Source organism: Mesocricetus auratus, unplaced genomic scaffold (genome assembly GCF_017639785.1).
Source record: "Mesocricetus auratus isolate SY011 unplaced genomic scaffold, BCM_Maur_2.0 Super-Scaffold_100007, whole genome shotgun sequence".
In the NCBI taxonomy this organism is placed as follows: domain Eukaryota; kingdom Metazoa; phylum Chordata; class Mammalia; order Rodentia; family Cricetidae; genus Mesocricetus; species Mesocricetus auratus.
In genome coordinates, this window is record NW_024429191.1 from 54,717,768 (window position 1) to 54,744,275 (window position 26,508).

Consider the following 26,508-nt stretch of genomic DNA (forward strand, 5'->3'; position numbering starts at 1 on the left):
GGCGCGCTCGCGTGAGGTAGCGCGCGGTATTGCAAAGATGGCCGCTCCAGCGAGGGGCATGTGTTCTTCGCTGAGGCCGCTGCTGAGGGTGGTCCAGACTCGGGACCTCGACGCGCGGCGCTGGGTCCGGGCGCTGCGGCGCAGCCCGGTGAGAGTGCTGTTTCCTTCCGGACAAGTGGAGGAACGGAAGCATGCTCCTGGCCAGCAGCCTCGCAAGGCGGTCCCTGAGGCCAGTTCTCGGCAGCAGCGACATAAACACCCTCTTGAGACATCCCCACCCCGGACACCTCACACCTGGGAAGAAACAGGGCTTCGCTATGATAAGGCCTTTCCCGGGGACAGGAGGCTAAGGTGATGTGTTTTTGAGGCTTGTCGACTATTCCCCTTTCTCCTACTGCCCCACAGCGGAGCCTTTGGCTTTTATGTTTCTACTGTGTGCAAAAAGAGAGAGAGGGAAAAGGGGCCTCCGCCAAGCTCTGCGTGTCTGTTAAACTACATGTGTCCTAACGACAAGAACGGTAATAATCACCCTTCTCTGTTTGCACCCACAGCAGCGTCATGACGATAGTTAAGTCCAGGCCTTTTCGGGAAAAACAAGGGAAGATTCTATTGGAAGGTCGCAGGCTGATTGCAGATGCTCTCAAGGCTGGGGCTGTGCCGAAAGTGTTCTTTTTTAGCCGTCTGGAATACGTCACGGAGTTGCCGGTGGATAAGCTGAAAGGTGTCAGCCTCATTAAGGTGAAATTTGAAGATATCAAGGATTGGTCCGACCTAGTAACGCCACAAGGAATCATGGGTCAGTGATTTACAGTATATCAATATCTAGAATTTATTTTTCATACAAGTGTACTATCCTAGACTTTATTGTTCCTAGTTGCCTTGTTTGTTTGCTTGTTTTGGTTTTTCGAGACAGGGTTCTCTGTGGCTTTGGAGGCTTCCTGGAACTAGCTCTTGTAGACCAGGCTGGTCTCAAACTCACAGAGATCCATCTGCCTCTGCCTCCCAAGTGCTGGGACTAAAGGTGTGCACCACCAAGGCCAGCCCATAAAATGTGTTTTTAACAACCCATAAAACAAACGGGCTGGAGGGATGGCTCAGTGGTTAAGAGCACTGACTGCTCTTCCTGTCCCAGCACCCTGAAACTCCAGCTCATCTGAAACTCCAGGATCCAGCACCATCCCACATATATACAGGGAAAACACCAATGTACACTAAATAAAAGTGAAATTATTTGAAAAACAAATAAAAAGCTGGACATGGTGGTACACATGTCTGTAATCCCAGCAGGAAGGAGGTGGAAGCAGCAGGTGAACCCTGTCTCAAAAAGCCATTTTACTTACTTTGTGTCTATGTGCATGGGTCAGAAGACAATCTGTGGGAAATCAGTTTTTTTCTCTCCACTATGTGAGTCCTGGATCCATCTCCAGTTATCAGGCATGACAGTGGGTACCTTTACCTGCTAAGCCATCCTGTAGAATTACTACAAGTTCATCTTCAGCTTTTTGCCCAGTTTCTCTCTCCCCCAGATCCTGCCCTGACACTGTTTGCTTTCAGATACAGTGCAGAGATCATTAAATGAAAGAATTTTTCATCAAGGAAGCCACTCAGGATTTTCACTTTTCTAAGCACCCTCAGCTTATTTGTGTCTGTGTGTTAGAGTGAGGATAGAGGGGTCACTAGGTAAGCAATTCTGATTTATCTAAACTTGCCATGCTTCTGACCTCAGCAGGAGGCCACACAAATGGCTCAGTCCTCAGAGCCCCACAGCTCTCAGTTTGCGACCCCTGAACATGCCTCCTAGGCAGTACTTCTCTGGGCTGGACTGCTTAGAAGAGTTTTACTTCTTTCAAAGCTACTAAGGGAAAAGAAAAAAAGTCATTGCTTTAATAAATTTATATCCTGGGAAAATTTTAAGACAATGCAGTGAATGAAAGCTATGTGGCTACTGTTTAAATATTTAGGTTAAGGCTACAAATTAAGTAAAGCAAAACCCCAGTGGGAAAATGGAGAAAGGTTACAGCATCAAGACATTTGGGAAAAAGAAAATATAAACGAAGACACTAATGTAAAGGGGTCACAAGTAGCCAGGTGCGTGCAAAAGATTCACCTCTCTAGTAATCAGGGAAAATGCAAATTAAAATAATGAAATGCTATTTTAAGCTGACAGTAAATGTGTTTTCGTTAAGCAGGCTTTGAGTGAGGAGGCAGATATTTATCGTCCTAGATATGGAGAATAGCATAGCCTGTGAGGAGGGTAGTTCTGTGTTGTTTATTAACATTAAGAGTAGATGTGCACTGTTTGTCCATTTCACTTACATGAGTTTGTCCCAGAGAAGTTTTCAGACATTTGAAGAGAGTCTGAGGATACTCCCTATAGCACTGTTTTTGAAATGGAGAAAATTTTAAATCTTTAACTGTCAACATGGAAAGAGCTAAACTTTGACACATCATATTACAAAATATTACAACATTTAGAAAAATGTAGTAGCTGCAAATATACTGACATAGTAAAAATTTTAAAGATACATTGAGTAAGATGAGCAGATTGCAAAATGTGGGTTTTTTATTTGCTTATAGATAACAGGTTATATAGATGCCAGTTTTTAATTTTAAAATGTTGTATGTATGAGTGCTTTGCCTGCATGTATGTATGTGTACCATGTATGTGCCTACTGAAGTCAAAAGAGAGTGTCAGATCTGAGACTGGACTTGTGAGCCACTGTGTGGGTGCTGGGAATTGAACTCAAGTTGTCAAGAGCAGCAAGCATTCTTAACTGCTGAGCCAACTTTCCAGCCCCAATATGTCAATTTTAACATTTGGTTTGGGGTCCTGTTTCTGTTGCTTCTAGAAGTGCTAGAGATCAACTCCAAAGCTGTATGCATGTTAGGCATGTGCTACACCACTGAAGACATCCCAAACCCTCGTTCTTTTGTGTGTGACGGTGTTATGTAGATCATGATGGTCTTAAACTCTCAGCGCTGCTTCCAGTGATTTGCCGCCACACCTGCAGTGGTTTTTGTCAGGGTTGAAAGGTATGGTTAAATGTGCCGATATGGGTGGGTGCATAGAGTTCAGAAAAGAGACAGTTGAGAAGCAGGTCGAGTAGGATGGGGTTAGCACTGGCAGAAGTTTTGTTGTTTGAAATTTTGCAGTCATGATGTATTCCTGTCTTCACTAGGTAATAGTGAGTACGTAAGAAAGATAAACAAAAAAGTCAAACCATTCTCATGCCCACTTCAGAGAAGCAGATCTCTTGTGTTGTTTCCTCAGGGATTTTTGCCAAACCTGACCCTGCTAATATGACATATCCAGAGACTCAGCTTCACCATTCACTGCCCTTAGTGTTGATTTGTGACAATCTCCGTGACCCCGGGAACCTGGGGACAATTCTGAGATCTGCAGCTGGAGCAGGCTGCAGTAAAGTCTTACTCACCAAAGGTAAGAACACCTTTTTTTTAAAGGCCTTTAGAGCATTTTTCTTAATTTATTTACTTACTTTTATTACATATACAGTGTTCTGTCTGCATATTTACCTACAGTCCGAGCCATCTCGCCAGCCCCCAGAACACCTTTTTTTAAGGCACATTTTATTTTTAATTATGTGTACATGTGTACGTCTGTGTGTGGGCATGTGCAGGTACCTGCAGAGGTCAGAGGTTCAGGGTCCCCTGCAGCTGTGGTTACAGACAGTTTCGAGCTGTCCACTTGGGTTCCTGGAGTCAAGCCCCTGTTTGTAAGGTTCTGTGTAGGAGCAGGGTGCACTCTTCAGTGCTGAGCCATCTTTCTCTCTCCAGCCTGGTAAAAGCACCTCTTCACAGTGGTGTCGCTAGCTGCTTTTAAGTGAGTTAGGGATCCTGACAGACACTCATAGCTCTGGCTCTTTGACCTGCCCGGGCTAACTGCATGCCCACAAGCTATATGCTAAATGTCAATCCCCTCATCTGTAAAGTGGGAATAATAAGAATCTTCCTCGTGGTTGGTTTTTTGTTTGTTTCTTAAGATTACCTGAAATAAGCCGGGCGGTGGTGGTGCACGCCTTTAATCACAGCACTCAGGAGGCAGAGGCAGGCGGATCTCTGTGAGTTCGAGGCTGGGCTGGACCGACAGCCTCAAAAACAATACAGAGAAACCCTGTCTCGTAAAAAAAAAAAAAAAAAAAAAAAGATTACTTGAAATACAAATAGGATTCAGGAAATGTTACTTATCTTTTAAAATTATTTTGAGACCTTCTGAGCTGTTTCTGAATTTTAAGTCATTGTGGGGGAGGGGACAGATTCTATTTAATGAATGTACATTAATTATTTATATGCCAAATTTAACACTTGGTTTCAGACCCTGTGTTTGAGTTCTTAAAATGTTGGGCATATGAGTCCTCTGTAGTCAGATTTTTATTTGGGCATCCAGCTCACAAATAACAACAAAGAGACTTAATATTAATTATGAAAGCTTGACCTTAGCTTGGCTTGTACCACTAGCTCTTATATCTTAAATTAACCCATTATTTTTTATTACATACCAATCCCAGTTCCCCCTCCTTCTACTTCTCACGCTCCTCCTACCTTCCTCCCACAATACCCCCCATCCACTTCTCAGAGAGGGTAAGGCATCCCATAGGTAGTCAATGAAGTCTGTCCCATCACCACATTGAGGCAAGACCAAGGCCCTCCCCCTTGTGTCTAGGCTGAGCAAAGTATCTTTCCATAGGAAATGGGGTCCAAAAAGCCAGTTCATGCACTAGGGATAGATCCTGGTCCCACTGCCAGTGGTCCCACAAACTGTTCAAGCCATCCACTGTAACGTGCATCCAGGGGTTGCTAGTTTAGATCGATGCAGGTTCCCCAGCTGTCAGTCTAGAGTCCGTGAGCTCCCACTAGCTCGGGTCAGCTGTTTCTGTGAGTTTCCCCCATCATGGCCTTGACCCCTTTGATCCTGTTATCGCTCCTTCCTCTTCAACTGAACTCCAGGAGTTTGGCCCAGTGGTTAGTTGTGGCTCTCTGCATCTGCTTCCATCAGTTACTGGATGAAGTTTCTATGATAATTATAGTAGTTCTCAATCTGTTTCCAAGGGAAGGCCAGTTCAGGCACCCTCTCCACTATTGCTTAGAGTTTTATCTGGGGTCATCCTCGTGTATTCCTGGGAATTTCCCTAGTGCCAAGTTTCTTAATAATCCCATAATGGCTCTCTCTGTCAAGATATTTCTTTCCTTACCCTCCCTGTCCTTCCCCCAACTGGACCGTCCTGTTCCCTCCTCCTCTTTCTCCACCTACCCTCCCCCTTCTCTTCCACGCTCCCAATTTACTTAGGAGCTCTTGTCTATTTCCCCTTCCTAGGCAGATCCATGTATGTCTCTCTTAGGGTCATTTTGTTACCTTGCTTCTCTAGGGTTGTGAACTCTAGGTCGGTTATCCTTAACTCATTTATTTTAATCTACATCTGATGCATGACTCGTTACCTCGTCTCTCAGTGCTACACATGCTCCTTCCTCCGCATCTGGCTAATGGCTCTGCCTTCTTTTTCCCAAAGTTCTTGCTCTGCCCACCTACACCTCCTGCCCAGCCTTAACAGTTCAGTTTTTTATTACACCAATCACAGCAGTACATTTTCACACAGTGTAAGACATCCCACAATACCCTTCCTAACCCTTGAGTTCTGAATCTTGTGGAAGAAAAGCTGTCACCAGAGTGATTATGTGTCCAGGTACATCTTTCTTAGCCTTGGGGTAGTGCAGTTACACAAGCCACACATAAATTAGCCTTATTACATGTGTGTCTTTTCTCACCAGATGGGGATTAATAGACTTGGGTCTAAACATACCTGGCTAGCAGTTGAGGCATGTCACAAATGCCTATTTTACCCTGGGAATGGAGGGGAGGGAGCCTATCACTCATCAGAAACACCCAAGCTACTATTAAATATAAACTAATAGAGCAGCCATTGCTGAGACTTGCCTAAATTGCTCCCTTCAACCCTCCCCTGACTCAGTCTGTCCAAGTACGGTTCCCTGGCAGTGTGACACCTAGTTGCTGGTGTTCCATTTTCAGTTCCCACTCACACCATTGTTGAGTACTCTGATAGATAGCAGCTGTGGTTTTGGAAATGCGTTCATATGCCTATATAGTTTTCACTTGTTACCACTGGCTGTATGAAGGAGGTAGGGAAAGAATAGGACCTAGTTGGTGTGATGCCCGGTGTCAAGGATACAAGGAGGATAGAACTCTCATCTTTTCCTTACTCCTTACTGAATGAAGGGGTGAAACTAGACAGCTGCTCTCACAAATCTAGGCTCATCTAGTCCCTTCCTTCATCTTGGCCTATAGCCCAGCTCCCATCTCTGGTTCCTTGCAATGCCTCATAAAGCCCATAGGCATGGGTACATTCTCTGGTTCTAGCCTCCTCTCAGAGCTGGTCTGACTGATACTATCCTAAGTTTGACGAGTTAATTTTTAAAATAACTTGTTACAAGGAAACCTTGTGATAGGGTGAGATGCCCTCCTTCAACTTGCCTATGGTGAGAATAGGCACAAGGAGAGGTCAGTATCTGCTGGGCAGCCAACACAGAGGAGCCCTTACTGGATGTGACTATGTCAGAATAGGTTCCTCTGGCCTTCTCACTGCAATGTGAGGGAGGGCCTGAGGCAGGGAAGGGCTACCACCTAGTTTGGACTCCTGCTTCCTCCTGAATTGCTGTGTGAACTTCCTACCTGATTTCTCCATTGTTAGTGGAAGGAGACTGCTCTTGTCCAGATTGAACACTGAAGTCAAGTGGGTATTTCTAAAAAACAGTCAGATTCTCTCCCTGGTTTCGCTTAAATCCTTCAGTGGCGTATTTTTGCTAAAATCCTACATTCCTCAGTCTAGTACACTCTGCTTCCATTATGCTGGCCCTGTCTGGCTCCTGCCTCCTATTCCACCCCACCCTGCCTATTAGAGGCATGCTTGCTCACTCTCTCTTTGTCCCCTGCCTGGTCCTCTCTCCAGCAAGATCCTCTTGTGTTGTAGGAGCCAGGGTCACGCTCTCTTAGATGTTTAGTTGTTCTGTTTTTTCCTGGAAAGCCTGGATTTGTATGGGGTTGTTTTTTACCCCATTCATGCCTTTTCACCAGTTACCACTGATATTGCAGTCACCTGATTCAATGCTTTTCCAGTACCATCACCCAGTTGACATCTTGAGTTCTCAGAGGTTGTGGTGCTATTCTAATCCATTGCATCTCCTGCAGTGCCCGGCACCTGTGTATGGATGAGATGAACAAACTGTTTCCAGCACTAACAGCAGTTAGTCTTCTAGTCCCTTTGCTGGTCAGTGTCATTGAATGGGAGGTTCTTGGTCCCAGCAATGGAGAAGGCTCTAATGGAAAAACTCTTGGTTTATTTCCTGGTTAGAATTAAAGGGACTTACTTCAGGGTTCCCTTTGTAGTCTAGGAAGGTTTGTAAAGTCTCAATTGTATCTTTTGTTTTCTAGGCTGTGTGGATGCCTGGGAGCCTAAAGTGCTTCGGGCAGGCATGGGGGCACATTTCCAGGTGCCCATTGTGAACAATCTGGAATGGGAAACAGTGCCCAATCACTTGCCCCCTGACACCCGCGTCTATGTGGCAGACAACTGTGGTCGCTATGCTCAGGCTCAGGTATCTAATAGAACTAGTGACCGTGACTGGGCCTGTGATCGACGATTCCTGAAGTTTCACAAGTATGAAGAAGAGGACCTAGACTCTAAAGCCCGAAAAGACTGGCTTCCCAAACTTGAGGTCCAGAGTTACGATTTGGACTGGACAGAAGCACCAGCAGCTGTGGTGATAGGTGGGGAGACACATGGAGTGAGCCTGGAATCCCTGCAATTGGCTGAACGCACTGGTGGCAAGAGACTGCTGATCCCCGTTGTACCTGGAGTGGACAGCCTGAATTCAGCCATGGCTGCAAGCATCCTGCTCTTTGAAGGGAAAAGACAGCTAAGGATAAAGGTGGAAGACTTGAGCAGTGACAGGAGTTACCACTGAAGGAACACAGAAATCCTCAGTGGGAGGGTTCCTCTAGCTCCTGCTACACTGGAATGGTGTTAGGAGACTGGCAAGGTGATAACAGGAGCCAGGAGGTAGGCATTGCCACCATTATGTGGTTACTAGAAAGATATGAATTTCTATTAGTTTCTGCTGCTGCTCATTAAATAACAAAGGTCAAAATTCTTTTTTATTTTTTATATATGAGTGTGTGTCTGCATGGATGCCTGCATGTCTGCATCTATGGCTGGTATCTGGCAGAAGTCAGAAGAGAGTGTCAGATCCCCTGGAACTGGAGTTGTGGATGGTCATGAACCACCATGTGCATACTAGGACCCAAATCTGTGTTCTCTGGAAGAGCAATGGATACTCTTAACTACTGAGCCAGCTCTCCAGCCCCATCAAAATTCTTCCTAAGATCTCCATTTCCACTAGTTTTGAGGTTGTCTTTTCTGAGGTTGAATAAGAAGGGTAACAATACCAATAGATGATCCCTGTTTTTTAAAAAATCATCCACTAGGGGGCTGGAGAGATGGCTCAAGGGTTAAGAGCACTGACTGCTCTTCCAGAGGACCTGGTTTCAATTCCCATCACCCACATGGCAGCTAACAACTGTCTGTAACTTCATGATCTGATCCCCTCACATAGATATACATGTAGGCAAAAGAGTGTACATAAAATGAGAATAAATTATTTAAAAAACCATCCACTAGGATTAGGGATATATCTTAGTGATTTGGGCACTCTCCCAGAATGCATGAAGCCCCAGATTCTACCTGTACTATCAGGATCAAAAATAATTGGCCATGCTGGATGCTGATGGCGCACGCCTTTAATCCCAGCTCTTGGGAGGCAGAGAAGACAGATCTCTATGAGTTGGAGGCCAGCCTCATTTACAGAGTGAATTCCAGGACAGTCAAGGCAACAAACCCTGTCTCAGATAGATTGATAGATAGATAGATAGATAGATAGATAGATAGATAGATAGATAGATAGATAAAAAATAATTGGCCACTAAGGAACATTTTTGTCAAGCAAGTTCCCAAATGCTTCACTCTTGAGCAAAGATGACTTTTTGGACCAGCTGGTGTTATGCAATCATGGGATTCTGTTTATAGGTCATGTCCTAGTCACTGTGTCTGTATGATTGCTGGAGAGTGAAAAACAAATTCCTATTAAATATAGAACCAGATTACATCAAAAAATTACATTTAGGGCTGGAGAGATGGTTCAGCCCATGAAGTCTAGATTCATAATCAAAAACAAAAGTACATTTAAGTGTGACCAGTAGAAACCTGTCTCTTTGTCTCTGACTCTATTTGTCTCTGTGTGTGTGTCTCTTTTTAGTTTGAGATAGAACATCATGTAGACCAGACTGACCTCCTTCGACTCCTGGTCCTTCTGACTCCACCTTCTGAGTGCTGGGATTACAGCTGTGGGAACGCCATGCCCAATATTATGCAATGCTAGAGCTCAAACACAGGGCTTCCATGCATACTAGGTCAGCACTCTGCCAGCGGACCCACAGTCCCAGCCCCTTAGTGTCTCCTTTCATCTTTGTAGTGATGAGTACATTGCTAACAGTTAGGACTCAGGAAGCAGGGCTGCAGGGTTATGGCATCCCATGGGCAACTGGTGTGTATTTCCTCCCTTTCTGTTGAGCCAATAGAAGCAGTTATTCCATCAGATGGTGTCATTCCTTCCTACCACAGCACCTCTGCAAAGTTGTTTTGAGACAGGTAATAGCCCTAGATAGTCTGGAACTCATAGAAACCAGAGTGGCCTTGAACGTAGAGATCACCTGCCTGTGCTGAGTGCTGTGACTAAAGGTGTGCACCACCATGCTTGGCTTTACAGACATCTTTTTAAGGACTGTCAATGAAGAAAGGCTAGAAACCGAGTCTTGAGATGTGCAGCATAACCTGCTACTGTTGGGAAAGTGCCAGCTTGCTTACTAGTTCCTTGCTGCTAGTTGTAGTTTATGTGACACTTGATTAAATGCTGTGATTTAGGGAGACAGCAAGATGGCTCAGAGAATAAAGGTGTTTGCTGTACAGGTCTAGTAACCTGAGTTCAATCACTGGAATACACATAAAGGTGGGAGGAGAGAACCGACTCCGCAGAGTCTTTCTCTGATAAGGATTCAAGGAGATGGAGACCTGCTCAGCAGTTAAGAGCACCTAACTGGACCCAAGTTCAATTGCCAGCATTCATATTGGGCGGGTCACAACCACCTATAACTTCACCTCCAAATGATCTGATCCCTCTTCTGGCCTCCTCAGGTACCTGTACTCACTTATGCACAAACACAGACCACACATACACATGTAATTTTTTTTTTTTTTAATGAGGGGTCTGGAGAGATGGCTTAGAGGTTAAGAGCACTGGCTGTTCTTCCAGGGGTCTTGAGTTCAATTCCCAGCAACCACATGGTGGCTCACAACCATCTATAATGAGATCTGCCCACTTCTGGCCTGCAGGCATACATGCAGGCACAACACTGTACATATAATAAATAAATCTCTAAAAAACCCAAGTCTTTAATTTTTAAAGAGGCATCATTGGGTTCCGTGAGCTGAAGATCCTACAAGGTCAGGATGCTGAGGTTCTGATCATAACTGCATCAGTGCTATGCTCTCAGATCCCAGGGACAAGCTGGGTTCTTAACCTCCCAGAATACAGCCAGGGAGGAGAAGGCCAGAACTGATAGTAGTGCCTGCTGGGTGACCATGGGAAGGGTGGGTGTGTTGGAGCTTGGGATCCATTCTTTTTTTTTTTTTTTTTTTTTGCTTGGGATCTATTTTAAATACTACTGCAACCTCAAAGAATAGATTTGAACCAGGTGATGCACACCTTTAATCCCAGCACTCAGGAGCCAGAGGCAGGAGGATCTTTTGAGTTTGAGGCCAGCCTTGTCTACAGAGTTCCAGGACAGCCACAGAAAAACCCTGTCTCAAGGAAGGAAAAAAAAAAAGAATAGGTTTGGAGTTGAGGATCCCAGAAAGTAGTTGTGCCACACCCCTCAGGCACAGTGACTGGATTCCTTTAACTGCTTATTCTAGCGGGGCTGAACAAGGTGCTGTAAGCCCAAGAGAATCAGAGCCAGCCCCCTTCCCTTTCTGAGCCTTCAACTCTAGTAAAACCCTTGGAAGAACCAAATGGGCAAGCATATTCCATGTGCTAGGTGGCAGATGGCATGGCTTTGGGAGAAAATATTGGTAGTTTTCAGTTTTGTTGACTGTCCTCCCAGGATCAACACTGTCTGGCCCTGCCTGCCCAGGGTACCATACATGTTGGATGTGGGTGTTCAAGGATTCTTGGAGCCCTCAGTCTCCAGTCAGCTTTTATAAATCAGAAGAGCCCAAAGCCTTTTACTTTACTGTTGCCCACAAAGGCTGAACAGTTGGCAGACAATGGGGCCTGAGGAGGACTGTAGTGACTGTCACAGCAGGCTGGTCTAGAAGGCAGCTGGGAGAATTCACACCACTCCAGCAGGCCTGATGACATGTAGTCTCCCCTCAACACCATAGAAATAGCTAAAGAAGCAAGGCACTAAAAGGAAGCAAACGTATCTTGCCAGCATAAAGCCACTTTCCTGTAATTTGACTCCCTGCATTGTGTTACAAAATAAAATCAATGACAGGAGGATCTCTGAGTTCAAGACCAGCCTAGTCTACAGAGTGAGTTCCAGAACAGCCTTCAAAGCCACAGAGAAACCCTGTCTCAAAAAACCAAAAAAAAAAAAAAAAAAAAAAGAGGAGGCGGAGGGCAGGATGCAGAACCACAGGTTCCGTGCAGCTTGAAGCCCTTTTGCCATCCTGGGTACAAGAGGGAGAGGGATAAGTGTACTTGTTACCTTCTCTGTGGTCAGTGTTAGCCTGGGGGTGGGGCAGAGGAGGGGGAAAGTTGTCCTTTAAAGTGACCGCGACTACAGGGAAGCAATTGTGGTTAAGTTCTAGCTGAATATGGGGAAGGGGTGTCTACTATGGCTTCCAAAATCACCACCGGCTGGTGTACCTGGATACTGCTAGCCAAAGGGCTCAGGCTCCCCCCTAGAGCGCCTGCCTATATAATTTTCCTGATGCCACAGACCTCTCCAACTCAGGGCCCTTGGAGAGCACGGATCCAGTCTGTTGCTGGTGCTTAAGGTGAAATAAATGGCCTGGGTGCTGCCTATTTTTCTCTTTGCTCTGGAGGGTGCTGGGGAAGAATAGAAATGAATGGAGGTAGAAGTTTGTGGGAAAAAGTTAACTTTTGCCCTCACATGGCAGTACTACAGGTTCTCATTCACCCTGCAACGGATGAGTTGCTGTGTGCTGTGTGTTTCCTGTTCCCCCATTATATTCTAATGTTAAGTCACTTGGCAATAATGCATTTTAATGATGTGCTATTTTTCTATGTTCTTTGAAGGTTTCTGTCTAGATAAAATTGTCTTTTGGAGCTGGGTGCATGCCTTTGATCCCAGCACTTGGAAGGCAGAGACAGGGGGATCTCTGTGAGTTCCAGGACAGCTTGGTCTACAGATGGAGTTTCAGGACAGCAGGGCTACACAGAGAAATCCTGTCTAGAGAAAACAAAAACAAAACACACACACATGTCTTTTGAAAAAAATAATTCTTGCTGACTGAAAATGAAAAATCACTATCATGAATTCTAACTTTTGGGAACAATGAGTGGTTTTATCACTGTTTCTCCCAGGAAACAGAAGTAAAACTGAGCAGCAGTCCATGATAATGAAAACTGCCAGAGGCTGGAAGAGAAGCATTGAGACAATCTGGCGTGGCTTTACAGTGAGTCTAGCTGTAGCACCGGCTTTGGCCACAAGGTGGCAAGCCTCACCTCAGAAAGGGTTCCTCAGGCTAAAGAGTTGAGACTTGTCCTGGGTTTATTTAACTTGTTAACATGGAATCCTGTCTCCCTCCCACTGCCAAGCGTGCTGCAAGCTTGGATCTCAGCTCAGCAGAAGTCAGAATCTGAAGTTCAGGAGCGTGTGGACGTTAGCAAAAAGTGGCACACTTTCCATGTGTAGTCTCAGGGAGAACACTGGTGTCCCAATGTGTTCATGTCACAGGAAGCTTACACACACAGCTTTGGGGTGGGGGTGGGGGGCGGCATTCTTCATCCCCCACCCAGCTGCTAACTGGTGAGAAAAAATCCTGGTCACTTGGGCATGTGGGGCAAAACCATCCACCGCTTGTCCCAGAGTTCACAGAAACCCAGGGTGAACTTCATCTCGGGCACACAAAGTCCCAGAAATAGCATCTACCCAGGATTCTCTGTAAGCCACGGGCTCCAGCTTCCACCCAGCTGCCGCCCCAGCTGCTCCGTGGAGCTCCTGCCCCTTGGGCTCATCGTGTTTTGCCTTAAGGAAGTGTGTTGCTTTTAAACTACAACTCTTTCCCCTTTCATTCCACGAGTGAGAGTGAATACACAAATGAAATAAACTGGGAGACAGATTAGCAGATGAACTGTTTCTGAACAGAGCCGTGTCACATCTGAGCAGCTGAGGTTACAGCTGCAGCCAAGGTTTACTGGCGTCTCAGGAGACACTGATACTCAGTGGCCCAGTGTTCTGGGGATTGGCCTGGGCTTCCTCCTCTTTGTATAGATTCCCAGCTGTGTCATGTTACTCAGGAAGCCCCAGAGTTGGGGTGTCCATCGCCAGCATTGCTGCTTGAATGGACACAAAGGGTGGGGGGGTGGGACCAGAGAGAGCTGCAGGGGGGGTCACTCGGCCTTCCTTGCTCACCTGGGATGAGTAGGGACACATGCCAGCGAAGCCCAGAGTTGGTGGGAAAGACTGCATTTTTATCTCTAGTCCATACGATTCTTTTTGGATGTATGAGCATCCAGAGCCCAGGCCTGCCACTGAAGCCTACTTTGGGCAGCACATTTGCCTGTAGGGGTGGGAAATCTCAATTGTTCTTCAGAGTGAGTTCTAGCCACATCAATTAATACATTTCCTGGCATGGGAAACATTCCAAAACGCTACAAGAATGGCCCACACAGTGGTTAGTTTTAGTTGTCAACTACACTTGTCTATGATCACCTGCGAAAGGAATCTCAGTGAAGGACCACCTGGATAAGGCTGGCCTATGTGCATGTCTAGACCCGCCCCCATTGGTGGCAGTGTGGGATCCTGTGTTCTCTGAGTGACTTCTAACTCCAAACACTGCACCCTGGAACTCTCCTGTAGATTGTTTTCTCAGGGAGTTTTATGCCAGTGACAGGAATGAAACCAAGAAACTTGCCTTCATCTTTTCATCATAAAGTATATGGAGAACACTCTAATATTCTGATTGCACAGAAGCACACAGAGCAGAGGCACTATATACGTCTATATACAACCTTTGTTCCTGGAAAGTCTACCACATACGCCCACAGGCCGCTGCCATTAATAATTAAGTCAAGTTCCCTAAGCAGCCTGCTTGGAAGTTTTGTCAATAAGGGATGCAGATGAGGTAAACCCTTTAGTATTCTGGAACAACGTTTGTAAGGTCCTGGTAAGCTGAGGTCTCCGGTCAGCCCCTGGCCCTACAAGACAGTAAGAGTGGAGAGGGGCACTCTTAAACCGTGCAGTCCCTGGGCATTGCCACCCTAACATCTGTTCTTCGTTGGTGTTCTGGTGCTATGAGGCAGGCACAGGTCTGTCCAGACTGGCAGAAGAAATGTCCCTGTGTACAGAATGGGACCACTTCTGCATGTGGCTCCAGATCTTAGCTCAGGCCACTCCCTGCGTGTCAGCTATGTGTAGCATTTCCACATGTCCTCACATGCCTATGTTTCTCTCTGCTCCCCTTTAAAAATGCCATTTCAAGTCCCACAGACTGTTCCAAAGCATATTCTGCCATCTCCTCGCTGGCTTTAGTTTGCCGCCCTGAGCATGGGAGCAGGAGGGGAGCAGCTTTTTAGTGTCTTTAATTAGGCAACAGGAAAAAACAAAGTCTGGCTGAAAATTACCACTTGAAGCTCGCCAAAAAGGCAGTGCTGGTTCCATATGCTGGAATAAGTAATGGCCACTGGTTTCAAGAACACGTGGTGGGGCGGGAGGGACAGAGCTGACACCACCTGACTCTTAGATAGGAGGCTGGTTCCATCTGCCCCTTTCCATCATTTTCCTAACACATGTCCTTTTCCTTGTATGGATTTGTTTATTATTTTTGGTGGTTTGAGGCAGTGTTGCCATGAAGCCCAGGCTGGTTTTGAACTTACGACCCTCCTTCCTCCCTCTCCAGAGCTCAGATTCCAGGTTGTCCTTTGATCTTTTATGTATGAAGGCAGGTGAAATGGCTTCTCTAGCTGGGCACTGTAGCTCATGCCTCTAGTCCCAACACTTGGGAGCCTGCAGCAGGAACATCGGCATGAATTCGAGGCGAGCCTGCCTACACAGTAGCTGAATACAGTGTTTTCTAGGCCAGTCTAGGCTCCCGAGTAAGACTTGGTCTCAGGAAATTAAAAAAAAAAGTGCGGGCCTTTAATCCTAACATTCAAGAGGTAGAGGCAGATGGACCTCTGTGAGTTTGAGGCCAGCCTGGTCTACAGAATAAGTTCCAGGACAGCCAGGGCTACACAGAGAAACCTTGTCTTGAAAAACCAAAAGAAAAAAAAAGTATGTCTATTGTGTTAATGGGCTCTGGAGGTCATTTTGAACACAAACCTGGGAATTATACAGTGGCATTTTTATTGCTACCTTCCCACGTTGAACTGTAGGCCATGGTGTTTCCCTTGCTGCTGGCGGAAGCCTGTGGATATGTCACAGCTGGTGTTTTAGCCTGTTTCCAATTAGCAGGAAGAATTTGAAGGTATCTTGGAGCTGCTTGGTGGGAGCTAGCATGCCACCCACTTGGTCTGCTGCAGTAACCTTTAGGGATCGTTTGCTGGTGTATACGAACAGACCTTCCATAGCACTTTTCTCCGGCTGTAGCAGTGGTCCTGAGTGGCCGACATAGCCACTCTAAAAGGGAGTTCTAGTATTGTATCCAACTGATAGGAGTGGCTAGTAGCTGAGAAGAACCAGCCCAGCACAGGCCACCGAGACACAACAGTGACTAACAGCACCTCCTGACCAGCCTGCCTTTCTTTTGCCCTCAAAGATAACTGGCTGAAGAGAGGGACACCAGCCTTTCCTTCCAAGCAATCAGGACTCAGGGCACAGACAGAAAGCTGTTCATTTTCCAAGGGAGGGAGTTCATCTTGTTCCTCATCCCCCTCTCAGGGACACTGGCAGAGAAGCCCCTAACCCTAGGAAAGAGCTAGGCTTGGGCACCCCATCCCTTGCCCTACTCTTCGAGGTGAGTCCATGGTGATTCCCATATCTCCCCTTGGAGAGTCAGTGCTCAGCTTCCCTAAAAGGAAGGACACAGCAAAGTCTCCAGTCTGAAACTGAGCTACCAGTCAGCTTCCTAACATCTAAAAACCAAGAGAAATAGATGGCCATGCCTATGGTGTGTGTGTGTGTGTGTGTGTGTGTGTGTGTGTGTGTGTGTGTGTGTGTGTGTGTGTTGAATTCAGGGCCTTATGCATGCTTGACAAGCATTCTGCCACCAAACTCTGTCCCTAATCCCAGTTCACTAGAGTCTTGAAGGTTCTAGAACATTCCCCATCCCCATCTCAAATAGAGCACTCAAGCAAAAAAGACTCATCATTAAGGACAGAAGAACAGCGTGAAGGATAAGTAAGGTCCAGAGAGGCCTGCTTTATTTCTTTCTAGGTGATTGCATTTCAGGCTGGCAACATCCACTAGACTAAGTACCAACTAATGTTGTACCTCTGAACTACAAATCAGCAATCCAATTGAACAACAGTGTCAATAGCTTGTTGGGGGAGGACAGCCGGCCAGGTCCCCCCCCCAAAAAATGGTTTTGGCTGGTGTTGAATGGAGCTGAGGGTGGGACTTGGGCACTTTGAACTGTGACAGACTAAACTCCCGGAATCTCTAGGGCAAAGTCCAGATCCCAAGAACATAGCTGGTGCTTTCCTTTTTGTGGTTAGCTCAGCTACCTGGGCAGAGCAAAGGAGGTCAAGGCCGACTCTAGCTGGCATCCCTCTGCCCTCATGCCACTCGAGCACAGCCCCTGCTGCAGGTTCCTAGGGAAAAGAAAATTCTCATTGCCTTTTGGATCCAGTTTGAAAGAAAATGGATAGGAAGGAGATGCAGGTGTGTCTGTAGCAGTCCACCAGCCTCGGGCACAGGAACCAGCCCACAGAGAGGCCCCTGACAGCTGGCAGAACTTCTCTGGGAACTCGGGTTTCAATGTTGGGAGGATGCCCAGTGGGGAGAATTCATTACCAAAATTCCAAGCCAGTGGGAGCTATCTGTATGGGCAGAAACGTGGGTCTGGCCAAGAGCAAGGAAGAAAGATAGATCAAGAAACTAATCACACAGAAGCACGCTATGAACTGTTAGCACAGCTATTCATTTTCCCACCAAAACAAACACCTACAAGTTTCCTTATAGATTTGGAGGTCCCCTGCCCAAGAACTCACTGATGCACTGTTTTCCCCTCAGACCAAGAAAGAACATGTCCTTCCACAGCATGTTTTCACCAACAGCTCTCAGCTGGTGGCCGCTGAGGCCATGGGCCTTCCTCTGTAACTCCCATAGGTACGAGCGTCACAGGAAAGTTCCCTCTGGCTTGGATTGTGGGTACTGACCCCAGAGTCAAAGCCCCAATCCATTGTCCCTGCTTGCTCACTCTGCAGAAGACCTGGAAGGTCCTTTACCAAGAGCTAGTGACCAGGAGAATGTGGCAGTTCCGGTGCTAGCTGGTCAGGCCATTGTCACACATCCCAAGCAGTCTCCAGACACAGTGGGTCCTGCCGCCGCTGTGAGGATGTGCACCCATGGGTGCTAGCTGAGTTGTTTAATGCAGAAACAAGGCACCACAGAGGTTGGACACTTGGGTTGTGTGATTCAGAACACTCTGGAAAAGTCCAAGGGCGGAGAGAAGGAAGGGGAGAAGAGGACGGAGTCTTAAATACTGTCTCAGGAGGCCAGAGCCCACTTAGATGGGCTCTGGCTTGAGCTTTTCTGCTAGGAAGTCATTCACAAAAGTCTCCACAATGGCTGGGGTGATCTCCTCTACATCCATCACGTACTTGGCCCGGGCTGACATGTCCAGAATGGTGAGCAAAGGTGCGGCTTCGGGCAGATTGGTGTAATCTCGCAGGGAGTCAGTCATGTCATCCTGGAAGTCACCAGAAGGTCAAGAAAACCAGTAAGTTTTAACAAGAGAGTCCTCTAACCCAGGAGGCAAGCCGCCTTTCTTCATGAGCACAAAAGCAACTTTAACATGCCCTCCCAATACTTTGCAGCCTCACTGTGGATTACCTGGGACAGGATTTCAACTATGGAATGTTTTTTCAACAAAAACAGCTTACTCTCTTTTGTGCCCTATGTGGGATGAAAAGGCAGGGGTGCCCAGCCAGCCTGGACGCTACTTCACTGCATTCTTCTGAGAAGGAAGCAGTGCCTTGCCATGCATCCCCAGCTGTTGTCCAGGTGAGTTCCCCAGGAACAGACACCTCATCCAAACTAACAGGCAAGAAGACAAGGGAAAGTTTTTGTTGCTGCTGCTTTGGTCTTTTTGAAACAAGGTTTCTCTGTGTTGCAGTCCTGGCTATCCTGGAACTCACTCTGTAGACCAGGTTGGCCTCGAACTCACAGGGATCTGCCTGCCTCTGCCTTCCGAGTGCTGGGATTAAAGGCGTGCACCACTACCCATGGCAAAGGAGAAGCTTTTATTGAGAAGCAACTATTTCAGGTGACCTTTCATGCTACAGACCACATTATTGGCTAACAGGAAACAGGCATACAACATATAATATTCTAATTCTAATGAAAAATTTTGAGTTGCCCTGCAGAGAAAGAGCTTGAGGTCTTCCTGGCCTTAAATGGGGGTGAGTGGGAGGCATGAAACTTCAGTCCACTGGTTCCTCAGATAAAATCCATTGACATCAAGGAGGGCTGTCAGTGACATCTTTCTTCCTCAATAAAATAGCATGTGCCTCCCAGTAAGGCCGAGTGCATCCACATCTTAGGCACTGATCACCGGATTCAGTGCTCGGGTTAATAAAAATCCTTCATGATAAACAGAGGGAGGCACCTGGACAAATACTGTTCATCTTACCCCTTTAGGAGGCTTGGAGCAAGCCGAGAGCCCCAGTGCCTCTTCTGGCTCCCTCTGAGCAGACCACAGAAAGATGAATTTTAATGTCCATGAAGGCTTCAGATTAACTACTTCTTGTCCCAAGGGACAGGACTGAGCAGAAAAACAACAGACTCTCCTAACTCTGGGCCACAATGCTAGGTTCAGATGTCATAATTGATGTCTATATTCCATCTCTCTGTCTCATGCCTCCCACTCCCAACCCTGTGCCAGGTTATCTTGTATAAGGACAGAAGGCTGGACCACGTCAGTTGCCAAGACTAGAGCCTGGGTGGAGCAATGGATGATACAAGGGGCTCTGCCCAGCTTTCTGGTCCATGGACAATGCCCCTCAATACCTGTCCTTCTAGGTATGAACTGACCCATCTGTCAGAGGCAGAAGGCCCTGCCCCTGGAGTCACAGCAACCTCACCGTTCTTTCTCTGCTACTTTCTGTTTGGCCTTGGCAAGGGACGTCATGGAGCCTGGGCCCCATCCCTAATACCCAGGATGCTATGAGAAGAAATCAGCCCCCTGTGCTCCCAGCCCCGCCTAAGGAGAGTCTGTCCTTCACTTTCCTCATCTATGAAACAAGATAGTGAGTATATGTTCCTACTCAGAAAGGTGAGGTACAAGGGAGACTAGCAGGTGAAGTTCCTGCAAGGCGCCTAGGGCACAGAAAACTGCAAAAGCTTTTCAGCTGTGCTCTTCGGTCACTGCCCTGCCCCCAGCCTGGCCCTTTCTCTTCTGCACCCATCTTTTCTTAGGAGCCATTCTCCAGGGTTAGGGTTTAATACATGCAGAGCAGCCTTGCTGTGCTTTGTGTGGAACGGCTGTGAGTCCCCAGACAGGAGCCTGTGAACCCTCTTTGTTCCCTCCCACCCCAGGGCTGAGCAGGGCGACTGGAGCTGCCTGCGAGGGGCCCAGCGGGGCAGCCAGGGGCAGCTATTGAGGAGATGATGAATGGGTGGCTTAGGGTGTCTGGCTTCTTCTGTTTGTCTTCCAGTGCTTCTCTGGCATTCAAACACAGTGTACAGGCTCTGGCCAACTGGAGGTTCAGACCTGTGCAGGAAGGGCTGGGGGGTGGTCTCATAGAGTCCCATTGATGTAAGTAAGCCTCAGAGGGGTGCTGGGGTGGGGGTAGAGACGCAATGAGCATGTGTGGAAGGAGCCAGAAGAGCGCCTGCGCTGCTGATCACGGCCATCTTGCAGAACGCGGGTGCATGTAGGATGCAAACTCCCAAGCTCCAGGGTGGCCAGGTACCTGCTCAGGACCCACTCTCTGACCCTAGGAAAGTCCCTTGCTCAGTCTGGCACAGTGAGAAACTTCAAGAACTAGACCCTGGGTGCAAGAGATGGGGAATAATAGTAACTACCAACCTCCCCAGGCATCTCCGGTCTCAGCTGTGTTAGAAGCCAGGATCCATGTGATGGCTAAGCCCATGTTGCGGGCTGGTGTAGCTAAGCTGACACTTTACAAAGCACTGAGGATGGTTCTGACTCAGCACCACAGATGGGAGTGAGGGTGGCTAACATGTTTGTGACAATGCTCTCCCATCAGAGCATGGGGAACCGCCCTGGGAGGGTTTCCTAATATTCTGAGCTGCTGAGTGAGGAGGAAGGGAGGGAGACAGAGCAGGGATAGGAAATGGATTTTTGATGACTAAGGACACACCTTTCCCCTTACATCTGTATATGGCACAATCAGCTCAGATCCAGAGGTCCTGTCAAACCCCTGGAAACTGATTACTCATGTCCTGAAGGTCCCCACTGTCAGCCCTGCCAGGGACCAGACCTATCCTCTGCACTCACCTCCCCGGCCACAAAGAACAACAGTGGCGCCTCCTCTTCTTTGGCTTTGTACTTGGCAATAATTTTCTCAGCTATTGGCTGAATCAGCTGCTTGGCTGCCTCAGATTCTCCATCATCCTCAGAATCTGTGACATGGGAGGAGAGGAAAAAGGACAAGAAACTCTGGTTTGTCAACTAGTGGTAACCTGGGGTGACCCGAGTGCTGGGCTTGAGCCTCAGTGGGCTCACTAGGCACAGATAGCATCTGTGAAGAGGTCCAACCCCAGCTGCCGGCACGAAGGCCTCGTCTGGAGTTTGTCACAAACCTATCCAGGAAGCTGTGCTGCTTCTGTACCTGCCAAGCCTGAGCCCCAGGTAGCTTTTCTCCCAGTCACAGAATGAGAACGGGGTCCCCTTTGCAGCTCTGATGGTGATGGGACACCACAGCTGCTACAAAGCTGCCACCTTCACAACTGGTAGCCAGACCTGCCCAGGAGGGGCCACAGGAGAGCACAAGGAATAAATAGCCACACACAAGGCTCAGGCTGCTGAAGTCTGTGGTCAAGAACCAGTGCAACATCCTCAAACGGTAGAAGCCCGGAGAGAAAAGGAGTCTACTCAGAAACGCCATACTGCCCAAGAGGCTCGTGGTGCAGACACCAACACTTGGGACACCCCCATCTAATTCACTTAGTGATGCTACCCAATTTGTTTTGCCTTTCCAGGACTTTGTTTCCATATTTCTAGGGAAGGCCAAAAGGTTCCTAATTGCCCCCAAGCTCAGAGCTCTTTCCAAACAGGCTCCAGGATGTGGGTGTTAGGACCCACAGCAGACTAGACAGCCCCACAGCCCACAGCAAAGATCCCCCAAGGCCGCTTCTCTCCAGCAGGTCTTCCTACCCAAGACCAGACCAGTCTGCTTAGGGGATCCAACAACCAGACCCCAGAGAAATGGAGCAGGGTGCTGAATGTACTCCCCAGGTCCTCAGTGAAGTTGGTGGGGGCTGTTCCAACCATGGACCTAATAGAGTTCATTCAGTTGGAGGTGACCAGCAAAGTCCCAAAGTTCTTAGCCGTAGGTTGTGAAAGCACCCTTGGCCATCCTACTAGAATTCAGGGATACTTTTCTGTCCGTTTACTTGGCAGAGAGGTATAGCTTCTGAGGGTGGAGGAGCAGGGGCACCCCCCAACTCCCCCCACCCCAGTGGACCTGGGCCAGCTCTGGTGGCCCCCTGGAGTTGTTAATTATCACATAGGAAAGGCAGAAGCAGCCCTGGATGAGCCTTAGCCTAAGGGGGCCCCACCCCCTGCAGCTGCTATGCAAGCAACCCCCCCTTCCTTCCCAACAAAAGTTCTGTTCATGGGGGGCTGGGGGCATCCTCCTGCTTGACCTATTTGCCCAGCTGGCAGCAGGAGCAGCACAGAGGGAAAGCTGAGCAGTAGTTGCTCTGGACCACCGCCCGCAGGGGGATAGCCATGAATAAATCATTGGGGTCAAAAGCAAGGCTGCTGGGGAGACAAAGACCCCCAGCTCAGCACTGTTAATGACAGAAAGAGGCTGCAGGGATAGCCACCTCCCAGGAGAGGTCCATTCTGAACTGTCCCCCACTGCCCCTTCAGCTCCATACCTACAAAGAGGACGAGGCAGGGGCCTTCATTGAGCTGCACAGCATTGGAGTCTGAGAGCTCCAGCACGGGCTTCGGGTGCCACGGGAACTCCCTGCAGTCCTCATCATTGAGCACCTCCACGCGGCCCTGCCGAGTGATCACCTCCCCCTGTGGGTCCAGCACGATGAGTGTAGGGATGCCTGCAAGGAAGACAGAGCACTTACTTGGTCACTGTCCTGAGACAGCCTGCAGCCTGTTCTCCAGACTGGGGACATACACATAGTCACAGTGAGAATGCAGGCCAGGAGCAGGAAGTCCTGGGCTGAATCTTAGCGCAGTTGCTGACTAGCTGCAGGACAGCTCTGTGTCTGTCTGTGTGGAGTCACTCCACAGAATGCTGAGCAAGCCTGTGCTTTGGAGTTCTCCCGTGGGGTGGGGGTGGGGCAGCAAGGGGGCAGGGAGTACTGAGAAGGAGCTGGAGTTCCCATCTTTCCTAGCTCCATCCACAGCAACTGAGTGACAAACTCAGAAAACAGAACATAGGAGCTAGCACTTGTGTGTAGTGTGCACAAGGCACACACACACACACACACACACACACACACACACACACACACACACCTGAGCATAGGGTCTTTAGGTGCAGCCAATCTGTCAGTGGTGGGTACACTCTAAAGAGATCCCTGAAGGTACAGCAGGCCTCCCCAATTAGCAGAGAGTCTCAAGCAGGCAGATGAGCAGTCTAAAGCATAGCTATCACATCCATCGACCCTCCTATACAGTGCATGGATGCACACACAGAGCAAGACGACCACGAGAGCAGAGTCCTTATACAGTCACCAAACCAAGAGCGCTGAGGAGCACAGCTCCAGCAAGCAGGGAGGTACAGGAAAGGGAGGAGAGGACACCTGGGCCGGCACAGACCTTTGGCATGCTCTCCACCTCCAGCCATAGCCTTGCTGCCCGAGGAGAATCCATACACTCTCAGAGGAGCAGGACGTCCCGCACTGGGGTAAGGAGTACGCAGAAGGCTTGCCTGGGTAGCACATGTGCTCTGCCTACAAACCCCCAAAAGAACACTTGGGGAAGCCCTAACTTGCTCTATGCCTGCATCTGGGCTTGCCACCTCCTTGCTCCTTGTACCCCGCTCCCCACTGCTTCTCTTCTGGCCAGAGCTGCCACTCGCACAGAGTCTGCCTCTGCCCTGACCTTTGGGGACACTTGTCTCTCCACTGGTAGCTGGTCCCTCCCTAGTAGAGCGCTCCAGGTGCCCCCCCTTGGGGGCAGACCAGAGCCTGAATTGTATATGAAAGCCAGAGCAATTTAATATTTATAGGCTCTGAAGTACTTGGTCAGTAATTTGTTCCACTGACATTTTACTTCTTCATGGGGGCATACAGTGAGGTACCAGAAGTCTGTCCCTGGTGTTTTGTAGCCTGCTGTGGCAGTGGGTCCAGTAGGCCTGCAGTGGAGGGCCCATCTACAAAAGGAACAAATGAATCCATTTGGTTCACACCTATTAGAAGTAGCTGGATGGGCGTGATAGGGAACAGGTGGAGAGAACCCAGCTCCTGTGGCCCCCACTCCTGTGGACTTTTAAGTCTTGAACAGGAGTCCTGGGAAGTTGTCCTAATGGCTGCCTCTCCCAGAGAGGCTGGGACCTATGTTGGCTGTCTCCACACACAGGGAGCCTGGGGCTGGAGGACGCATGAGTGTGCCGCACTGCCACATCCCCATCTCTAAAAAGCCTTGGCACAGATCTTTAGTCTGAACTGGTAGTTCTGAAATTGGGCAGTTCTGAGCCCTGGCAAAGCAGAGCCCACCCACCGCTATGACTAGACACAGCAGTGGGCCTGTTTTTTGCCTGGACTCAGGATGCAGAATTGGTCTAGGAAGGACAGACAGACACAGAGCTGGGGAGGGGAGAGAAGAGAAAAGAGACAAAGTCCACCAGCCAGGGAGTCTTTGTCTCATCCAATCACTGTGAGGGGGTTCTCTTGTTGCTCTCTTGAGTCTTGTGGAGACCAGGACAGGAGAGCAAGGACTCAGGCTAGCTGCCCCAGAGCCCACTACTGAGTCCCTGAGGTGCGAGTCCTCTGGTCAGGCTCTCTCCACTCCATCTTCTTAGCTATGGAAAGCTAAAAATTATTCTCTCAGCTTTGGTGACGTGAGCACCAAAGCTCGTGTCTAGGAACCCAAGGCTGTGAGGTCCCCAGGGATAGGGCAGTGTCAGGAGTGTGACCACAGCGGGTGGAATGTACGCAGTCAGAGTGGAACTGGAGAGGTCCCAGAGAGTATCTGTGTTCCTCTGTCCACCTTCATGTCCACCTTTCCCTTCAGGTGGCCTTGGGCTTGACTTCTGAACCCTCTAAGAGTGAACTCTGTGGCTGCAGAGGGCTGGCCCAGAGAAGGGCAGCTTGCCCCCGCAGTGTCTGCTCTGCCCAGAACAACATAATTGCCACCTTACTTAGTCATCTCCACAGGCTTGGGGACCACTACCAGACCACCCAGCCAGTCCCAATGGGATAGGCACACCAGCCTGCCTGTTGCGAGGGCTCTGGCTCTATCTCCAGGACACGGCCTTTGCCAAGGACTCCTCTCCAGCACCTGGCTTGGGCTAGGGAGGTTCTGGGAACCACAGTTTCCCAAGCTACTTTCCTCTCTCTTCTTCCCTCCCCAGAGCAGTGGCAGATGTTGAGGGAGTCACCCCCCCCCCATTCTTCCCCTCCTGGGCATTCAGTCCCTGAAGCAGGCTTTCCCAAGCCAATACTTCAGAGAAAACAGGGTGAAGCCTTAGGAAACTTCAAGGGAACAGCAAATTTCTCATCAATGCAGTCATGCAAAATACCTTCCACACCAGCGAGGGACTTCTTGTGGGAACAAAAGAGACAGCTTATCGCTGCTTGGCCCAGACTTGTTTCCCAGCAAAGCCAGCTGGGACAGTTGTGGGGGGTAGGGGTGGGGGGAAAGTGCAGATTCCTGGAGTTCTAAGAAGATCCCACAGTCCCTTAACTTCTTTCAGCCCCATTTCCAAAAGCTGCCAAATGGGGATGTCAGGTTCTATCTTACTTGATTATGGGGAGGAATAAAAAGATGGAAATGTAAATCGTTTCAGAGGAGTCCTGGGGATACTGAACGTGTTCCATAAGTAATAGCAAATATTATAAACCCACTCAGGTTTTAAGAAGTCCTCCCTGAGAAGGAAGAGCACAGAGGGTGGGAGCTGTGTAGCAGTGAAGCAAAAACCTCAAGCCATGGTGGAGCATGTTAGCTAAGGATCAGGAGAGAGGAGTAAGAGTCCTGCAACAGTGATGTCTGCCAAGCAAGAGGTCAGTGCTCTCGTCTGCAGCATCCCAAGCTTACCTCCCATTCCCAAAGAGGCCGAGGACTCAGCCTAAGCCTTCAGCTCTGGGGAGCTGGAGAGCCCATCAGGGCTGGAGTCTTCTCCAGTATCCCCCTCAGAGCACAGAGAAAGAACAATGCCGGTAGGGAGACCTACTGGTGCTTAGAAGAACCTCGAAACAATGCACAGAGTCTACCTACAGTTTATCTGGTTGTTTCTCTGTTGCTAAGGAAACAGCTTTGTGGGGATGGGAGGATGGAGGTGGGACAAAGGAACTGAAGTGGTCCAGGACCTTGAGAAAGAATGGAGCCAGGAGGAGTAGCTCCTAGCTCTGTCTGCATCCTGGATGGCAACATCCGAAGGGGCTCCCAAAGACCAGGGGAAGGCAGGAGGAGAACCTGGAGAAAAAGCACCCTCTGAGACAGGAAGTGCAAGCCAGGGCACACTGCAGGGCACGATTCTGAGAGATACTAGGAATGGAGGATGCAGCCAATTGGAAGGGGTTGGGATACATTGCTAAGAGAAAAACTCAGATGGCACAGTGCTACATGTACAAGTACAATACAGCTACGTGTAAGTATGTGGACAGTGATCAAAGGGACTCAGAAATGTGGAAACAGTTAT

General features: G+C 48.5%; 2 protein-coding genes across 2 annotated transcripts in view; one reads left to right on the top strand and one right to left on the bottom strand.

Moving 5' to 3' along the window:
* Positions 1 to 14: 14 nt before the first annotated feature.
* On the top strand, positions 15 to 8,178 carry Mrm3 (mitochondrial rRNA methyltransferase 3). The gene is made up of 4 exons (XM_005067378.4): positions 15 to 351; positions 552 to 796; positions 3,272 to 3,439; positions 7,463 to 8,178. The coding sequence occupies exons 1-4, from the start codon at positions 38 to 40 to the stop codon at positions 7,993 to 7,995; spliced, it is 1,260 nt and encodes a 419-aa protein (XP_005067435.1). The 5' UTR covers positions 15 to 37; the 3' UTR covers positions 7,996 to 8,178.
* Positions 8,179 to 16,659: 8,481 nt separating this feature from the next.
* Positions 16,660 to 26,508, bottom strand: part of Nxn (nucleoredoxin) — a 146,179-nt gene continuing 136,330 nt past the window's right edge. Inside the window, exons 6-8 of the mRNA XM_005067376.4 lie at positions 22,562 to 22,741; positions 20,955 to 21,079; positions 16,660 to 18,182 (exon numbers count right to left, since the gene is read on the bottom strand). Coding sequence (XP_005067433.1) covers positions 18,000 to 18,182; positions 20,955 to 21,079; positions 22,562 to 22,741 — 488 coding nt within the window. The 3' untranslated portion in view covers positions 16,660 to 17,999. The remainder of the gene's footprint in view (positions 18,183 to 20,954; positions 21,080 to 22,561; positions 22,742 to 26,508) is intronic.

What these genes read in the sequence shown, in the direction of transcription:
- Mrm3 (XM_005067378.4), top strand. Translation starts at nt 38, where the DNA reads ATGGCCGCTCCAGCGAGGGGCATGTGTTCTTCGCTGAGGCCGCTGCTG. An exon ending in CCCGGGGACAGGAGGCTAAG is followed by an intron (nt 352 to 551) that starts GTGATGTGTTTT and finishes TTGCACCCACAG; the next exon opens with CAGCGTCATGACGATAGTTA. An exon ending in AACGCCACAAGGAATCATGG is followed by an intron (nt 797 to 3,271) that starts GTCAGTGATTTA and finishes TTGTTTCCTCAG; the next exon opens with GGATTTTTGCCAAACCTGAC.